The sequence below is a fragment of the Pleurodeles waltl genome, chromosome 7 (assembly GCF_031143425.1).
Source record: "Pleurodeles waltl isolate 20211129_DDA chromosome 7, aPleWal1.hap1.20221129, whole genome shotgun sequence".
Taxonomy (NCBI): Eukaryota; Metazoa; Chordata; class Amphibia; order Caudata; family Salamandridae; genus Pleurodeles; species Pleurodeles waltl.
The window spans coordinates 1,125,750,982-1,125,766,129 of NC_090446.1; the positions used below are offsets into that span (position 1 = coordinate 1,125,750,982).

General features: G+C 46.5%; 1 protein-coding gene across 1 annotated transcript in view; it reads left to right on the forward strand.

Moving 5' to 3' along the window:
- Nucleotides 1-493: 493 nt before the first annotated feature.
- NUP85 (nucleoporin 85) overlaps nt 494-15,148 on the forward strand; it is a 215,379-nt gene continuing 200,724 nt past the window's right edge. Inside the window, exon 1 of the mRNA XM_069200126.1 lies at nt 494-584. Within this exon, the coding sequence (XP_069056227.1) occupies nt 552-584 (33 nt within the window). The 5' untranslated portion in view covers nt 494-551. The remainder of the gene's footprint in view (nt 585-15,148) is intronic.

The following is a 15,148-nucleotide window of genomic DNA, read 5'->3' on the forward strand; positions in this document are numbered from 1 at the left end:
CGAATTCCACCCGGAGGAACTGGGGGGCTTTACATGAGCACCAGTTATATTACAGAAAGTGTTATACATTTTAGGCCAGGGATAATTAAGGTATTGCCCGAGCAGCATAGGGTGTTTAGCCAACGCCGAGACTCGAGTGTGGTTCAACTCTTCCTCTTCTCCGGTCTTATCCTGAAAGATAAGCGGCATCACCCTAAATTGCAGGACACAAGAAAGGCAGTCACCACGTAATCCCACGATCGTACATCAGAGTAATAACGAAGCTCCCATTAACTCCCTAGTCCTTCACAGAAGGGCTGCGCCCTGAGACAAAAAGAGTTGGTTCGGACGACTGCAATGATGGACTCAGCAGCCAATCAGCACTTCCGAATTCTGACAGCCGCACTAGGATTGGTTAATATGCCACCAATAGTCCAATCCCATTTCAACTCAAATGTTAGCGGTACGGCGATACTGCCAGACTATATTAAACGTTGCGATTGGTTGTTTTGCAACCCGGAAGTACTAAAACTACATGTGAATGGTACCGCTTAAAAGATCAGCTACAGACGATGGACACGAGGCTTGATTCTCCGGCGGTCCGCGTAAGTAGCGGGCAGGTTGTTACTGTGCCATCTTTTTGGTTTCGAGTGCACTTACCACATTACCTCCCTTCCCCCCCCCCCCCCCCTTTACTGGCTTTCTTCTCGTCATGGGTTCTCATAACCATTCTAGTCCCGCCATCGTTACTGATAACGCACCCTATATCCAGTTGCCTCCAAACTTGCTATTTTTTCAGATTGCTTGTGTGTGACATTATAAAGCTTTAAATATACGTATGTGGCACTCTACTGCCAAGTTAGTGACATTTCAAGTAACGCTTTCTCGTGAGAAAAATCAAGCAGTGAACCCCTTGAAAAGAGAAACTTATCACCGTTACCTCTTTTGAGCAATGAAACTCTCTAAATAGGCATTGGAACTGCTGCAAAATCCCTGAAATGGAACGCCAGTAACTTACGTTAGGTTAGTAACGTTAACTTAGTTAATTGTCAGAGTGCAGCTCTTTCATCAGCATGAAATACTACCCATTTTCTTTACTCTCCATCTAGTTTCAGCAGCGGATGAATACAGGATATGTCTACATTAGCCCCACTGTTCACAGCATTTTTTATACTTTCGGTTTTGCACCAGCAAAGAAACTGGGGTCTTTTTTTGCAACTTTGTCACACAGGTTACCTTATGACCTGTCCTAAACACACATGTAATAAAGAACAAAAAGCATGTACCCAGCCTACCAAACTAAATCTGTCCTGTTAACAGCAATATGACATAACACTCCGCACTGGGATACCCTTGCAATGTTTAGAAGTCTGGGGCATTTATTTTGTGAGACGCAGATGGGTATTCAGATAATGCTGCGTGTTCAGATTTCCATTACAAGCACATTTTGAACGTTTGGACCAATCAGCTGAAATTACAATCTGAAACTAAATCAAACGATGTTGCAATAAGTTCGATTCTCCACCAGAAGAGCGTACTAAAGCAGCCAGGTAAACCAGCCTTGGGAATACTGTTTTTAGTACGCGTCATCAAAACACTGCACAGGTGCCTAACTTGGGGGTTTCAGCAGTTCGGCGTTTCCTGGAGCAAGAGGTAGAGATGAAGCTCGCAACCCCTAACAGGAGGGGCCATTTTGACCACCCATTTGATGGCGAGAAGAGTGAAGGCGCCTCGTGTGGATGCACTGAAGTGCTTATGGATCTGCACGAAGTGGGTCAGACTGTGTCCTGAATAATTAGGCCAGTCCCCAGTATCTTGCAAACATTACGATATGTCTTGTGCTACCATGGCAAATAACATGATTGGCACATTGAAATCATTTCAGTTCTTGGCATTTTATTGTAATAACACCAGCAGGGCCAGTGAGCGTTATCTGTTGTGCAAAGACAAATACTAAAGTAACTGAAGAAAGGCCTTGAGATTTAAGGTGGGAGAAAAGGGCACAAGGTTGGGGAATGCACGCTACAGGCAGAGGGAAAAGAATCCTCATTTTCGTGCAGCACAGAGAGTTTAAAATCAATGCACACATACCCATGTACCCTTGTGTTTTGCTTTCACTAATGACCGAGCTGACAAAAATCTCTGGAATGCACTTCTTAGTTTAAAGAAGACATTTATATTACTTCACCACGAGGTTCCTGAAAAAGGAGATTAGTAGGTCGGAGGCACATGTTTTAAAAATAGTCACAGCAATGAAAAGAAAATATATCAAAGTGATTCTCAACTGCAATTTACACAATAAATATAGCATAATTGCAAAGCAAAGAATAAAGGCAAAATTCATCACCGTAGGGCCTGCCAATGCTCTTCATCTTTCTCAAGCCAGCAAGTTGATGACCCCTGTTTAACTGCGAGAAAGAGATTTCCACCCTCACAGAAAATGTCAGGCATTTGACGTCCAATCCTCACTGAGGTCTCGGGAATTCTCCTCGCTGCTGCCCAGGGGCACCTTTTTATGGCTTAAATAATCATGGAAAAAAGACCCCTGAATGTCCTTCCCTCTCAGATGTAAATATTCAAAACATGCTGGCTACTGTAGGTTAGAGTTGGAAGAAACAACGTTGAAAATTGGCCAAGATTTCAAGGCCAACTTCTTCCCTGCATTAAGGAAAAAAACAAAATATGTGCTTCCTTATGCTATTGTGTTTGTTAAGAGAAAATACGAAAAACTCAAGCTTAGTTTACCATGTGGAAAAACACAGCTCATCTGCAATGTCTCAACTGCAATGTCTAATGCCACAATAAAGCCAATAGGCAGCTAAACTGAATACAAAACGTTATCTGCAACTGGTGAACATTGAACAACTAATATGCACAGTGGTGAAACAGTCAGTGGTCAAACCTACCTATTTTCACTACACCTTGGGAAGGAGAAAACATCAGTAACCAATCGTAGTCCTTTCTCCTGAAAGTAGTCCATCATCAATTTCAATGCCCCCTCTTTCTTCATGCATCAGGTGCCTCCAGCTCTGCTGTGTTCATCCTTCTTTAGAAGCTTCATTCCCTGCAAAGGAGAAACCCATATACCTCATCCGTTGAAGTACAAATGAAATCATCCAGTAGCAATAGAACCATACAAGAAAAAACATCATAATTATACCAGATAAGTAAATACCCCCTCCCCACTCCCAAGTAAATAAGCAGAAAATGTCATATGCCTTATGGATCTCACACTCTTAACGTCCATACCTTCAAGATAAGGGAGGGATAGAGAGCTCTCTAACTTGTGTGGGAATAATCCTCACCTCTGTCTCCTTAATAAAATTGAAACTTCCCATTACGAAAGCTAGGACATTTTATATCCTATGCCAGTACTGGAGGCGAGGATTATGCTAGTTCAAAGCTTACTTATGACCAGTGTAGCCATGTTAAATACAGATTTGAAGTAAAACGTCTTGAACAGAGTTGGCTGACCAGTTAGCAGCATTCAAAATATCTTCCAGCCTGGCACTCAAAGGAAAAGATCTGGAAGCCGTGGCTACTCTCGCTGAATGTGCACCAAAAACAGATGTGTCTATGTCAGTCTCCTCCATGACATACCACACCCACCTGGATATGGTGGGAGAAGACACCCCTTTAAATGGGTTACTTATTGAAATTAGAAGCCGACGTTCCCCAGCTGGGTGAGTATCATCCATCATGACCTCATTGGCCTTAATGCATCTGACCACACATAGTTTGAGCATTTTGTGAAGAACATGATAACAGACAACTCTGGAACTGCACTTTGCCCTTCTAGAAATGTGAAAAGTTACCCATTGCAGGGTGAATATCCTACCTGAAATATCCAGGGCTCTAGCATCGGACACCTGTTTACATGAGTAACGGGCATAACAACATGGCTAACTTACCTGATAATTGTTTCCTAGTATTGTATTTGTGTTGCGTTTAAAGAAAAAAGGTTGAAAACCTTGTTCTCATCCCAGAGTGTGGCATGTCTAGGTTCTGGTGGAAGAGACAACCTGATTCGCCTCATCAGTTTGCTGACTAGAGTAATGCTCTCCCGCTGGAGAACCGTCTGTGGGCAATGTCTCGCTGATATGGCAGTCCTAAAGGTGTTCACCGAGCTATAGGCTAACCCATCCGATGCCAAAGACGGTAGAAAATTCAAGATGTGAACCACATTGGACTCCACGAGATCCGTATCCCTTTGTACATGCCAACATAGCCATTGTGTTCAAGCGGATCTAAATCTTAGTTATTCCATTCACCAATGCCTTTGACAAAAGGTGCTCAGTTTCTACAGAGTCCTCTGATCATCCATAGACTCCTGTAATCCTCCCTGCCAGGAGTTGGAGTGATCCTTCCTGATTTATGTGATGGGGTTCCCCAGATTGTCCTGAAGAAGGTTCAGCCTGTGGGGTAGATGGATTGGAAAATCCCATGAAAGTTCCATCACTGGAAAACATACTTGAGATCTGCAGAACAGAGTTATGACCACCAGATCTTTCTTCTGTTGCCCGACTTGCGCAGACAGCCGCATTATTATGCTGAATGTGGGAAAGGCATATCCTTTCTCTACACTAGAGTCCTGAAGGAAGGCATCCGTAACCGCTGCTTGCACTTCCAGCCTCCAGCTGAAGTACTTGTCCACTTGGATTGTCCAGACAATAAGCAAACAAGTCCACTGTAAACAGCCCCTTGTGTTTCTCTATCACCCTGAGGTCCTCCAGATGCAGTTTCCTTGTGCTGAGATCCCGCAGGTACTGGGAATGTCAATCAGCCACATTGTTGGATTTCCCTGGGATGTGTTCCGCCATCACAGAAATGTGATGGTCCACACAATACTGCCAACACTTTCGCTAGCTCCACCAGCATATCAGATCAGGAACCTCCCAAGCGATTGATTTAGCGAACCACCAAGACGTTTTCCTGAGCATTTTTTATTTTAAATAAGCCAATTTTATTGATTTTGGGTTTAAGTAATCACAACAACCAACGTATTGCTGCCCAAATAGCTGCCTCCCCAATCAATCAATGTCTACATTGACTGTCTCCACTGTGAAGGACAAGCCGTCATAGTCCCACCACTTGACTCACACCTTGTCAAACTTCTCAGGACAGCCCCTGGAAACATATAGTGGCCCCTTCTGTTTGGCACCCCAGTCCATACCGGATCTCCAGAGCTCCAGGCTAAGTGCCTAGGGTAACTTCCAGTTCCTCCAGATGACCCTCTTGGTGGCCACCAGTGTTACCAAATCAACCAGCGTTCAGTCACCTCTCGTGCCAACAAGGTCCTGTAAAAGCCCCAAAAGAGTCAGCTTCGACGTAAGTGGTAACAGGTTTATCCAAAAATCTGGAGCGAATTCTACTAATATGTGCCCAATAAAGAGTAATCCAGGGGCAACTCCACGCCATGTGGAAGAAATCTGCCTCTGCGGCAGAGCATTCTAGGTTAGTTAGGGTCTGCTCGAAGGCCAACGTGCCAGTCGACACTGTCTTACATTCATGTGAATGTAAATATTGTAGTTGAGTAAGTCAGAGACGCACAGACATCACAAGCTCCTGAGGAGCCATAAATACCATCCGCCATTCCACAGCATCCAAGTCTCCATGCCAACTCTCCCACAGGAGCGAGTCCATAAGTTCAGGAGCATGTTAATCAAGGACCGATACAGCTGGGAAGTCCGCCCCTCTCCCCCTCTTTTTGTCCAAGCCGCTCATCAGTAGCTGAGCCTCCAGTGGGCTATATTCCAGTAAGTCCACAAGGTCTGTCATGTACCACCAAAGCGCATGTTTAACTGGAATTATGTATGGCACAGTCGGAAAAGGGCCTTCATGTCTTCAAAGGAGTGCATATCACCTGACCCAATATCGCCCAATGCTGTAATTCCAATCATATTCCACTGTCTTTTAACTGTGCTGTATGGTCTAGCTGACTCCCTCTCCACATCGTTGTCTGCTGTGTCAATTTGCTGTCCCACCCAGGGAATCTATTGTCAGCTCGTCTACAATAAAAATTGTCCTGGTGAGTTCGGAGATGTGTAGGAATGCGCCTCCCACACAAATAGTGCATCACCCCATTTAGACCAAGACTCTATAGTACAGGTTGCCATGTCAGGTTGCTTTACCCAGCAGTCATCCAGTCATTGACCACCAGGAACGGGGATGCCCAATAATACAGTTGAATATCCACTGCTCCTACACCACCGTTGTAAACTGATATGCGTCACTTGGCAAAAACAGTGAGCCGGGGTGGTCCCTCCCAGTGAAAGATCAAAGCTGAGTCATAACCTCCAGTGAACCATGTATTGGGAATATGGAGTGGGAAATTCTGCAGGGTGTATAAAAAGTATGGTAGTATCATATTTTTTTGAGTGCAATCCGGCCTAGGGCAATGAAAGGGAGGGTAGATCACGTAGCCAAGTGAGGTTTAGTCACCTGAAGAAGAGGGGAAAGGTTATGGGAATGTGTGAGCTTAGGCAGTATTGATATGTGAAATTCTACGTATTTAAACCTGAGGCGTTGGATCGGGATCTCTTGCCACCAACCCAGTATGGTGTTGCTGCCCAGTATAGGAACCAGAAGTGATTGCGTTCGATTCATCAGAAGCCCAGAGGCATCCCCAAAGAGGCCTATAATCTCCAACACAAGGGGGCCTGACACCTGATGGCAATTTAGAAACAGCAGGATGTTGTCGGTGTGTAAGGCAGTTCTGTCCTCCAGTGTGTCATTCCACCTCTAACCCTGCAGCAGGGCATCACAACAAATCACTTGAGCTAAGGTTTCAATAGCCATCGAGAAGAGGAAGGTAAACAGAGGACAACCCTGCCGAGTGCCACGTCTAATCTGGAATACCTGGGATAACACACCTTTAATAAGAACCTGCCCTGTGGGTTGTGTGTGTATAGTACACCGACCATGCGACAAAACCGTGCACCGAATCCCATGCCCAGTAACACCTCACTAAGGTAATCTCAATCTATGGTGTTGAATGCTTTTTCAAAGTCAACCAGCAAAAGAGTCATCTCCCCAACTATGTCACGGATGTGTACCAAAGCTGCATACCCTCAGTGCATACAGTTCCTCATGCTCCGGTTAGGCATGAAACCGCCCTGGTCAGATCAGTGCACTATGGACTGTAGAAAGTCTGTTTGCCAGAATCTTGGCATATATCTTTACATCTGCATTAATCAGGGAGATCGGGTGATAGGAGACGCCTTCCACAGTAGATTGATCGAGTTTAGGGATGACAATAGTGGCTAGATCAAGGTCTGGGGGAAGGAGCCTCTGTCCTCAGTCTCCCTAGAGCTACACCAAGTGAGGGACAAGGATGTCGTGGAGTTTGGAGTAGTACTCTAATGGAAAGCCATCTGATCCGGTGTCTTTCCAGACTTCAGATCACGAATGGCAACAAGGACTTCATCCTTCATACTGGGAGACTCCAAAGCTGCACTTTGGGTAGCATTGAGACAGGTAAGAGGGATATTGGACAAAATAGGTTGCAGTTTTGCAAAGGAGGACGCAGCCACTGGGCATACATGTCCTTGTAATAGTCTGAAACACATTTTGAAATGGCCATAGGGGTGGTCACCGGAGTTCTGGTCTTATGCTCAATTGAGGGAATGAGCCGAGAGGCGGTATCGCAGGTAACTAGCCTGTAAAGAAAGTGTTGCTTTTATCCCTACATTCATAAACCCTTTAAGTGGACGCACATCAACAATGTCAGACCTTATGGAAAGTCTGTTGTCGTAAGGACACCCAATCAATATCCAGCTGTCTACTTTGGGCTTTGGTGCATTGGCCGCTACTGCCATTTCCATGAATAGTATACAAAATTTGAGTTCCACCAGTTGGCAGTGGCAGTCCCTGTCTGCATGTTTAACATATGTTTTAGCCACCCCTCGGAGCATGGATTTAATTGCTGCCCATAGGGTGCTAGCTCTCTGGACCGTACCTACGTTGATATTAAGGCAGGTCTGTAGCTCCTTCTCCAGGTGGTCAAGAAAGCAGTCATTAGTAAGGAACCAGGCGTCAAGGTGCCATACAGGATGGTGACATTGCACCAGGACCCTCAGTTGGAGAAAAAAAGGAGGTCTCATATTCCCTGTGGTAATATCTGAATAGCAGCAGTAGTGGGAACATCTGTGGCAGGGAGGAATATGTGGTCAGTTCACGACAGGGCTTTTGTAGAGTCCTAGAAATGGGTATGTGCCCTTTTGTGGGGATGCCACAGCTGCTAAACATAGCATAGGCCCAAGGAGCTCATCCAAGAGCATCCCCTTTCCTGGGGATGCCACAGCTGCTAAACATTGCATAGGCCCAAGGAGCTCATCCAAGAAACTATCCTCCTTGACAGTCCAATGCACCTATGTGAGGGAGAACAGGAAACATCAACCGTGGTGGTGGAGGGGGGGCTGGAATGGTGTTAAAATACTCCCCGATCAGCAGTGTCCCATAGGGCAGCGCCGCAACCACTGTGGTGAGACCTTGAAAGGTCTGCCTTTTTAGGTGTGGAGGCGTGTACACACTCAAGATATTGTGAGGTTTTCCTTCCAGTGTGTCAACCACCCCAACATATCTGTCTTGGGTTTCATGGAGATCTTGGCCAATTACAAAGGGAAATGTTTGTGAAGTAAAATCACCACTCCTCTAGAACCATGTCCAAAACTAGAATGGTAAATGCAGTCGTACCCAAATCTGTGCAAGTAGGGACATTGAGTTCCCAAGTGGTGGGTCTCCTGTAATAGCGCCACACTTGGCTGGTGGCGTTTGAGGAACTTGCGGACCACGGTGATTCTTAATATGGTTTAGGAGATCATTGACGTTCCATACAAGGAGGCTAAAGGGAGCCATAGGTAGAGTATGTAGCATCTGATGTTAGTCAGTGAGCTAATTGCATAGGTTGTGACAATGCGAAAGGCATATACGGAAGCAATAAATACAAAAAATTAACTACATTAATAAAAACTATAAACTAAACCTCTCTCAGACACCTCCCCCCAACAGCAATCCCCCCTACCCACACTTCCACGTTAGAAGCATCTGCTGCCCAACACCCTTCAATAAAACGCTTCAAACACAGCACAGGGTGTTCGTAGTGGATTTACTCCTACGTAAGGATCTAAGCATCAGTAATTGGAGTATGCCCTGAGTCTTGGCAGAAGTGAAACAAGACAGATACAGGGACAGACAGTCATGTCCATTCTTCAATAGAGCCTCTGTTATCAGAAATCTGCCCCCCCTCTCCCCTCCCCCTTCCCGGATTGAGCCCGGGGCTGAGCTCGGCACCTAAGGAGCAGGGAGAATATTGTCATTGGTCTGCGAACGGCTCGGCTTCATAGCGGAGGAGTCTGGGAAGCGTCTCTGCAGGCCACGTTTCCCCTTAGATTTGTATTTCCTGCAGGTCTGGGAATGGGTAACGGCTGGAGCAGGCAGATATCAATTTGTCCCTGCTCCTCCATTTGGGGGGGGATAGATATCGTTGTAGGGACCTTTGCTCGGTGGCCAATTCCCACATGGTGTGTCAAAGAAATGGGAACAGGAGCCATGAAGAGCTTTGAGCAGTGCTGAGAAGAGTAACATGTATTGAAGAGGCATCACTCTAAGCTTCTGCTTAAGTGTCAAAGGACTTACATTGTTTCTGCATGGTTTTGGTGTAGTCCGGGAAAATCATAACCTGCTGGACTGAAAATGAATATTGCCTTGGCTGCCTGCCTATCGTAGGGCAGCATCTCGATTGCAGCATTTCAAAACTTTAGTAATGACTGGGTGAAGTGGTGCTGCAGGAGGGGGTTTCTGTGCCAGGGCCCAACACACCTGTTCAGCAATGAACCAAAGCGACAAGATCACCTCAGGGATCCAGGATTTGATCCATTTATCTGCCAGTGATTTTCAGTGTCCTTCGCCCTGGATTTAAGGGTCCGGACAGTAGATATGAGGGAGTTGACTTTAACCTTGTGGTCCGATGAACAGTCTTCGAGTCTGGATACTCGTCCATCCACCTCAGTGACCATTTCAGCCACATTGCAGAGCTTTTAACTTAGGAGCACAACATCAGATCCCCCCCCAGTGGGGCAGGTATTGTTATTGTCAGTCTTAAATTGGGCCACTGCACCAGAGATTTTCTCTTTCCCCATGATTATTGCGAGTAATCCGGTGCAGCCTTGGTTATCGACAATAGCGAGATCAGGTAGCCGCAGCGGGGCAGTACCGGAGCAAGCAGGCCGCAAGCATCCAGGCGCAGTGAGGGAGATTCACGGTGCTCAGCTCCCAGCTTGCTTGCATGGCAACTCCAGTCTGGGCAGCACGATCAGCCAAGGCGTCTGGGGGCAGTCACAGGGACGTGCCCCTCCGCCACAGTCCCCCCTCACCTCCACTAAGGCATTCAAGCACCTTCAAATCATTGGTCCAAGGGCTGGGTCAACGGTGATCTAATACTGTGGCCACATTGAAGCCAGTACAGTCCAGGAGAGATCAAGGGAGGCTGCTGCACCTCTCTGGCTCCCCAAGTGGCAGCCCACCACATGGCACGAGGGCAAGAGTAGTTGAAGTCTCCATTTGCCTGCAGACGCTGGCCTATGGCGTATGGGACCGCCAGCAAGGAGGAAGGAGAGAAGAAGGAAACACCAAGCCTCCTCTTCCTGTGGCCCAGCAGAGCTGCTGCGGTCAGCACCAGCAGCGCAGCAAGGATCTATTGCCTCAGCTTCTCAGTGTCCCGGAACTCGAACTAGGATAAAGTCCCTGCCATCATTCAGGGGCCCACCGTGGTGATGCAGCTGTATGGCGGAGGAGGTCTACGGAGGTTTTTCAAGACGCGTCCGCCACGTCTCACTTCCATCTTCAGCATTATGCAACAACTCACCTTTTTTCTTTCGTCCAGTAACAAACCCCGAATGAGCCTACCAGAAGCTCCAGGCAAATTATATATTTGCTAATTTCTTCGGATGGCCACTTTCCTTCTATGGACATATTTTCACATCTGGCTCCCCAGCCTGTTTTGCTGGCGTCTGATTCTGTTACGATGTCCGGGATGAAACTGAAGATTGTCCTCCCATTGGGAACCTCAATGTAGGTTGGCCACCATCTCCTCTCCTTCCGGGCGTCCTCTGACAAAGGAATGCACACTGAGTATTTCAGGCCTCTGTGCAGATGGAATGCCTTCAACCGTTGAAGTGCCCTGTGATGAAGAGGGCCTGGGAAAACTGCATGTGTCGACTATGCCAAAAAACCCACTAAGCTGGCCAGCTGTTAGAGGGTTGTGGTCTGGCGTGACAAAGTCTACCTGATTTTCGTGTCGAATCTTCACCAACTTTTTAAAAGGAAGTCTTTGAGTCTACTCTCTGACAAAACCCAGAAACTTTGTTCTTTGTGCGAGAACAAGTAAGGACTTCTCGTTGATCACGAAGCCCACCTGTCCCATCAAATTGACAGTCGTCTGAAGCTGACCTGATACCGCTCGCGGACACCAATTCATCAGCAGTGTCGTCCAGGGAAGCAATCCGACGAATGCCGCAGCTGTGGAGGAGCTCGACCTCCAGTTTGAGAACCTTGGTAAAGCACCAAGGTGCAGATGACGAACCAAATGGCAGTGTCTGAAATTCGAATGCCTGATGCTGCCACTGAAATTTCAGGAATCTGTGGTGCGGAGGAAAAATTAAGACCATCAGGTAAGCATCCTTGAGGTCCAATCTCACCAACCAGTCTCCTGGTCTCAATAAGTCTCTAGGTAGATGGATTACCTCCATCTTGAAGTGACTATACACTAGCCATTCGCTCAATTACCAGAGGTTTATGACCGGGTGATGCCCCCCCATCTTTTTTTTTTTTTTTTTTTTTTTTTTTTTTTAAAGAGGTTGCTCACAAAGCTGTTATGATGTTCGACCACAGGGACAATCGCCCCTTTGCTGAGCAGAGCTGATATCTCCTGATCGATGAGAACAGAGTCCTCTTGAGAGAATAAGAGAGGCTGAGGTCTGGATTGGCATCCCCAAGCGCTCTATATGAAACCCTTGGATCTTCTGAAGCACCCACGTGTCGGACATCGATTTTCTAGGAGCAGAGCCAATTGCCCTCCCACTCTTAGTTGGGAAGAAAGTAGAGTTCTCACTTTGAGAAGGTCCCTATGTGTCACGGTCGCCTCCTCTGGCCCCGCAGTTCCGCTGGAAGCATCTAAATGGAAAGAATCTGCCATACTTGGACTGATTTTGCCACTGTCCTGGGCAGGGAACCTCTCGGGGGCATTGGACCTGAAGCTGCTAGACAAGTGCCCCCTTGCACGACTGACCCCAACGAAAACCTTAGTTGAGAAAATCTTGTTGATAGAGCCCTGAGCCTTGTCCAGAGAATTAAGTGGCAACAAATTTGCCCAACTCCTTAATAAAGGGGTTGCCAAAAAGCCCACCTTATACTGTGGGTTCTAGCCTCCGACGTTGCCAACTCACCCAATTTCAGGTCAACTTTGAGCAGGGAGTTTGTATTGCCCACAAATATAACCGCTCTTTGCGCCCATCTGGAGAGGATTTCTGTGGATATTGGGCCTCCAGACTGCTTAGCCTCCTCTGCCATGGCCAGTCCCTGTGGCGCCAACAATATGTTTTAGCTAGCCCCAACAGTGCAGACCTGCTGAAGTGGGCGCCACGGTCACTGCACTAATAATATATAATAGGAAGGGAAAACCCTTCAATACAGACCAAGACACGAGTGTCAGGGCTCCAGGCTGCCTTCTGGGAGGACTTGTGAGGTTAAGGCTCCGCACGCTTGTGTTGGCTTTCCCACTGTGAAGGTAATTGAGAGCGTGGGGGCCGCAGAGTCGGAGAAGCATCCTAAACGCACTACTGCAATAGAATTATTGAAAGTCTGTGTCAGAATCACTGAAATGTGATCCAGCGGATGCCTGTAAGAGAAACGTTGGTTCACGGAATATGCCAAAAACACAATAAAGCATGTAGAAAAACCCAAACAGTAGGAAGAAAAGGAGCACTTAACGGAGTGAAGAAAGTGGGAGGGCGGTGAGGGGGGTAGTAACAGATGATGGACTATGTTCAGGAGAAAGGACTATGATTGGTTATTAATGTTTTCTTCTTTCAAAGGCTACATGGGAAAGGAAGTTTCTATTGTTGAACGTAAAAGCATTATCCTCGCCTCCCGTGCTGACAGAATTATCTGGCACCGAATGTTGCCTTGAAGTTAAGTTCAACTCCAAAGAAGCCAGTGAGACTTGGGCCACTCTAACAACCAGCAGAGTACCAGGCCGTAGATGCAGTACATGAGAAAAAGCAACACTGCCTGACTGCTACAACCAACAGCTTTATTTAGAGAGTACATTTCAAGGAATTAAACATTCAAAGGTAATCCTGTCTTTTTTTCCTCCAGAAGAGGGCGTGCTGTGCTGCCTATACAGAGGTTTTGGAGCCTTGTGTTCTAATTAGAAAGGCTCAGAGCAATAGGCACTGCTCTTTAGCATCTGTGTAGTAGTCCCCTCGACCCAGAGGACTAGTAAGCACCCACAAAGCTCTTGCTGAGCTAAAAATCAGCTCGCCATCTCGAGTGGGTGAGAGGAATTTTAGAGAACTGAGTTGTCATGTCGTTTTCTAGGGGAGAGGGCTTCAGTGCTTGCATCTGGGATGGATTCTCATTCTAAATAAAAATAAATGACTAAACTTCTGCTCCTTTGAAAGAAAGAATCGAGGATTTGCTCAAACCAGAGGGCTTTAAAAATATATCTTAATATCTGGTTCTGGAAATGGGTTCCCTCTATCACTGTTGATACTGCGGATGATACCCAATCACTGAATAAACTCTTGCAACAGTTTTTGTTTCTATGTTGGCATCTGCCCTAGCAACCGGTCAGGCCTCTGTATAGTCAAAAAATTAACAAAGTATTGCAGTTACATGTTCATGATTACAACATTGAGGCATCTGTATCAAATTCACCTGTATTTTTTTTTTAAATATTTTTTTATTAACATTTTATCATTCAGTAAACAGTATTATGTTTACAGCACCATCTTGTTTGCTTCGTGTTAGTGCATAACAGTGTTCATATCACTATCGTCTACATTGTTTGAATGTTCTACTTCATTAATTATTCAATAACCTTTATACTTTAAACGTATGCAAGAATAGAACATCAGTGGCGCTTCTTCTTGTATGGGTTGCCCAATTGGCCTAGTGTAGCAGTCATGTTTTTCTAGCTATTATACAACACCTTTAACTCGTTTCAAACATTAATTAACTTAAACTTAAACACGATGGCAAAGTAGGGTGTGGAGGCTGCTAATGCAGGGGGATGCCATTTCTTGGCTTTTCCAGTATGTATGGTGTCATTACTCATAGACTTGTCTGGTTTCAGGTGGGTGGGGCGTCTACCGGGTCCAGCCTGTCTGTTAATCAATGTCATGGGCTCTGTCCCCTGTTGCCCGCCTTTTGTTTAATCTCGGCCTTATCGTGTCTTCCCTTATCATGTCCTAGAGGGCGAGGCAACATTTCCTCCCTTCCTATGTTTATCCAGTCTCCACTCCTGTTGGAGTGTCTGCGTCCGCTGTTCTCAATATATTGTCCCAGCTTGTCATTGCTAATTCCCATTTCTGTGCTATAGGGTGGCGACGCAGTCCCCTCCCCTCCTCGCTCTTCAGGACCTGGAGTTCGGCTCTAGCCCATGTTGTAACGTCTTGTCTCCACCCAACCCTGGGGGGCCGAAACTGTGCCTTCCAGTTCTTTGTGATCTGTCTCCTATATAATACCAGTGCCAGATTCAGAAATCGGGTCTCCACTCTTCCCCACGGCAACCCATTCCCAAAGCCCATCAAACATCTGTCAGGGGTCGGAGTCAGGTTCATATTAAGGAGTCTCGATAGGTCGGACATCACCTCTTCCCACCCCAGTTGGATCTCTGGACAGGTCCATACCATGTGGTCAAAATTTGCGTCTACATTTTTACATCTGGGGCACACCCTAGGAACTCCCCCATAGATTACTGTTAGCCGATGTGGGGTGAGGTACGTTCTGTGGAGATAATTATATTGTATATATCTCAGGCGCGTACTGCGAGCGACGGACCGGGGGTAAGCCAAAGCTCTGTTCCATTCCGCATCTGACGGTTCCCTACCGACTGTCCTCCCCCATCTCTCTCTCAGTGGCCGCAGGGAATCTAGTGCATCCTCAACTT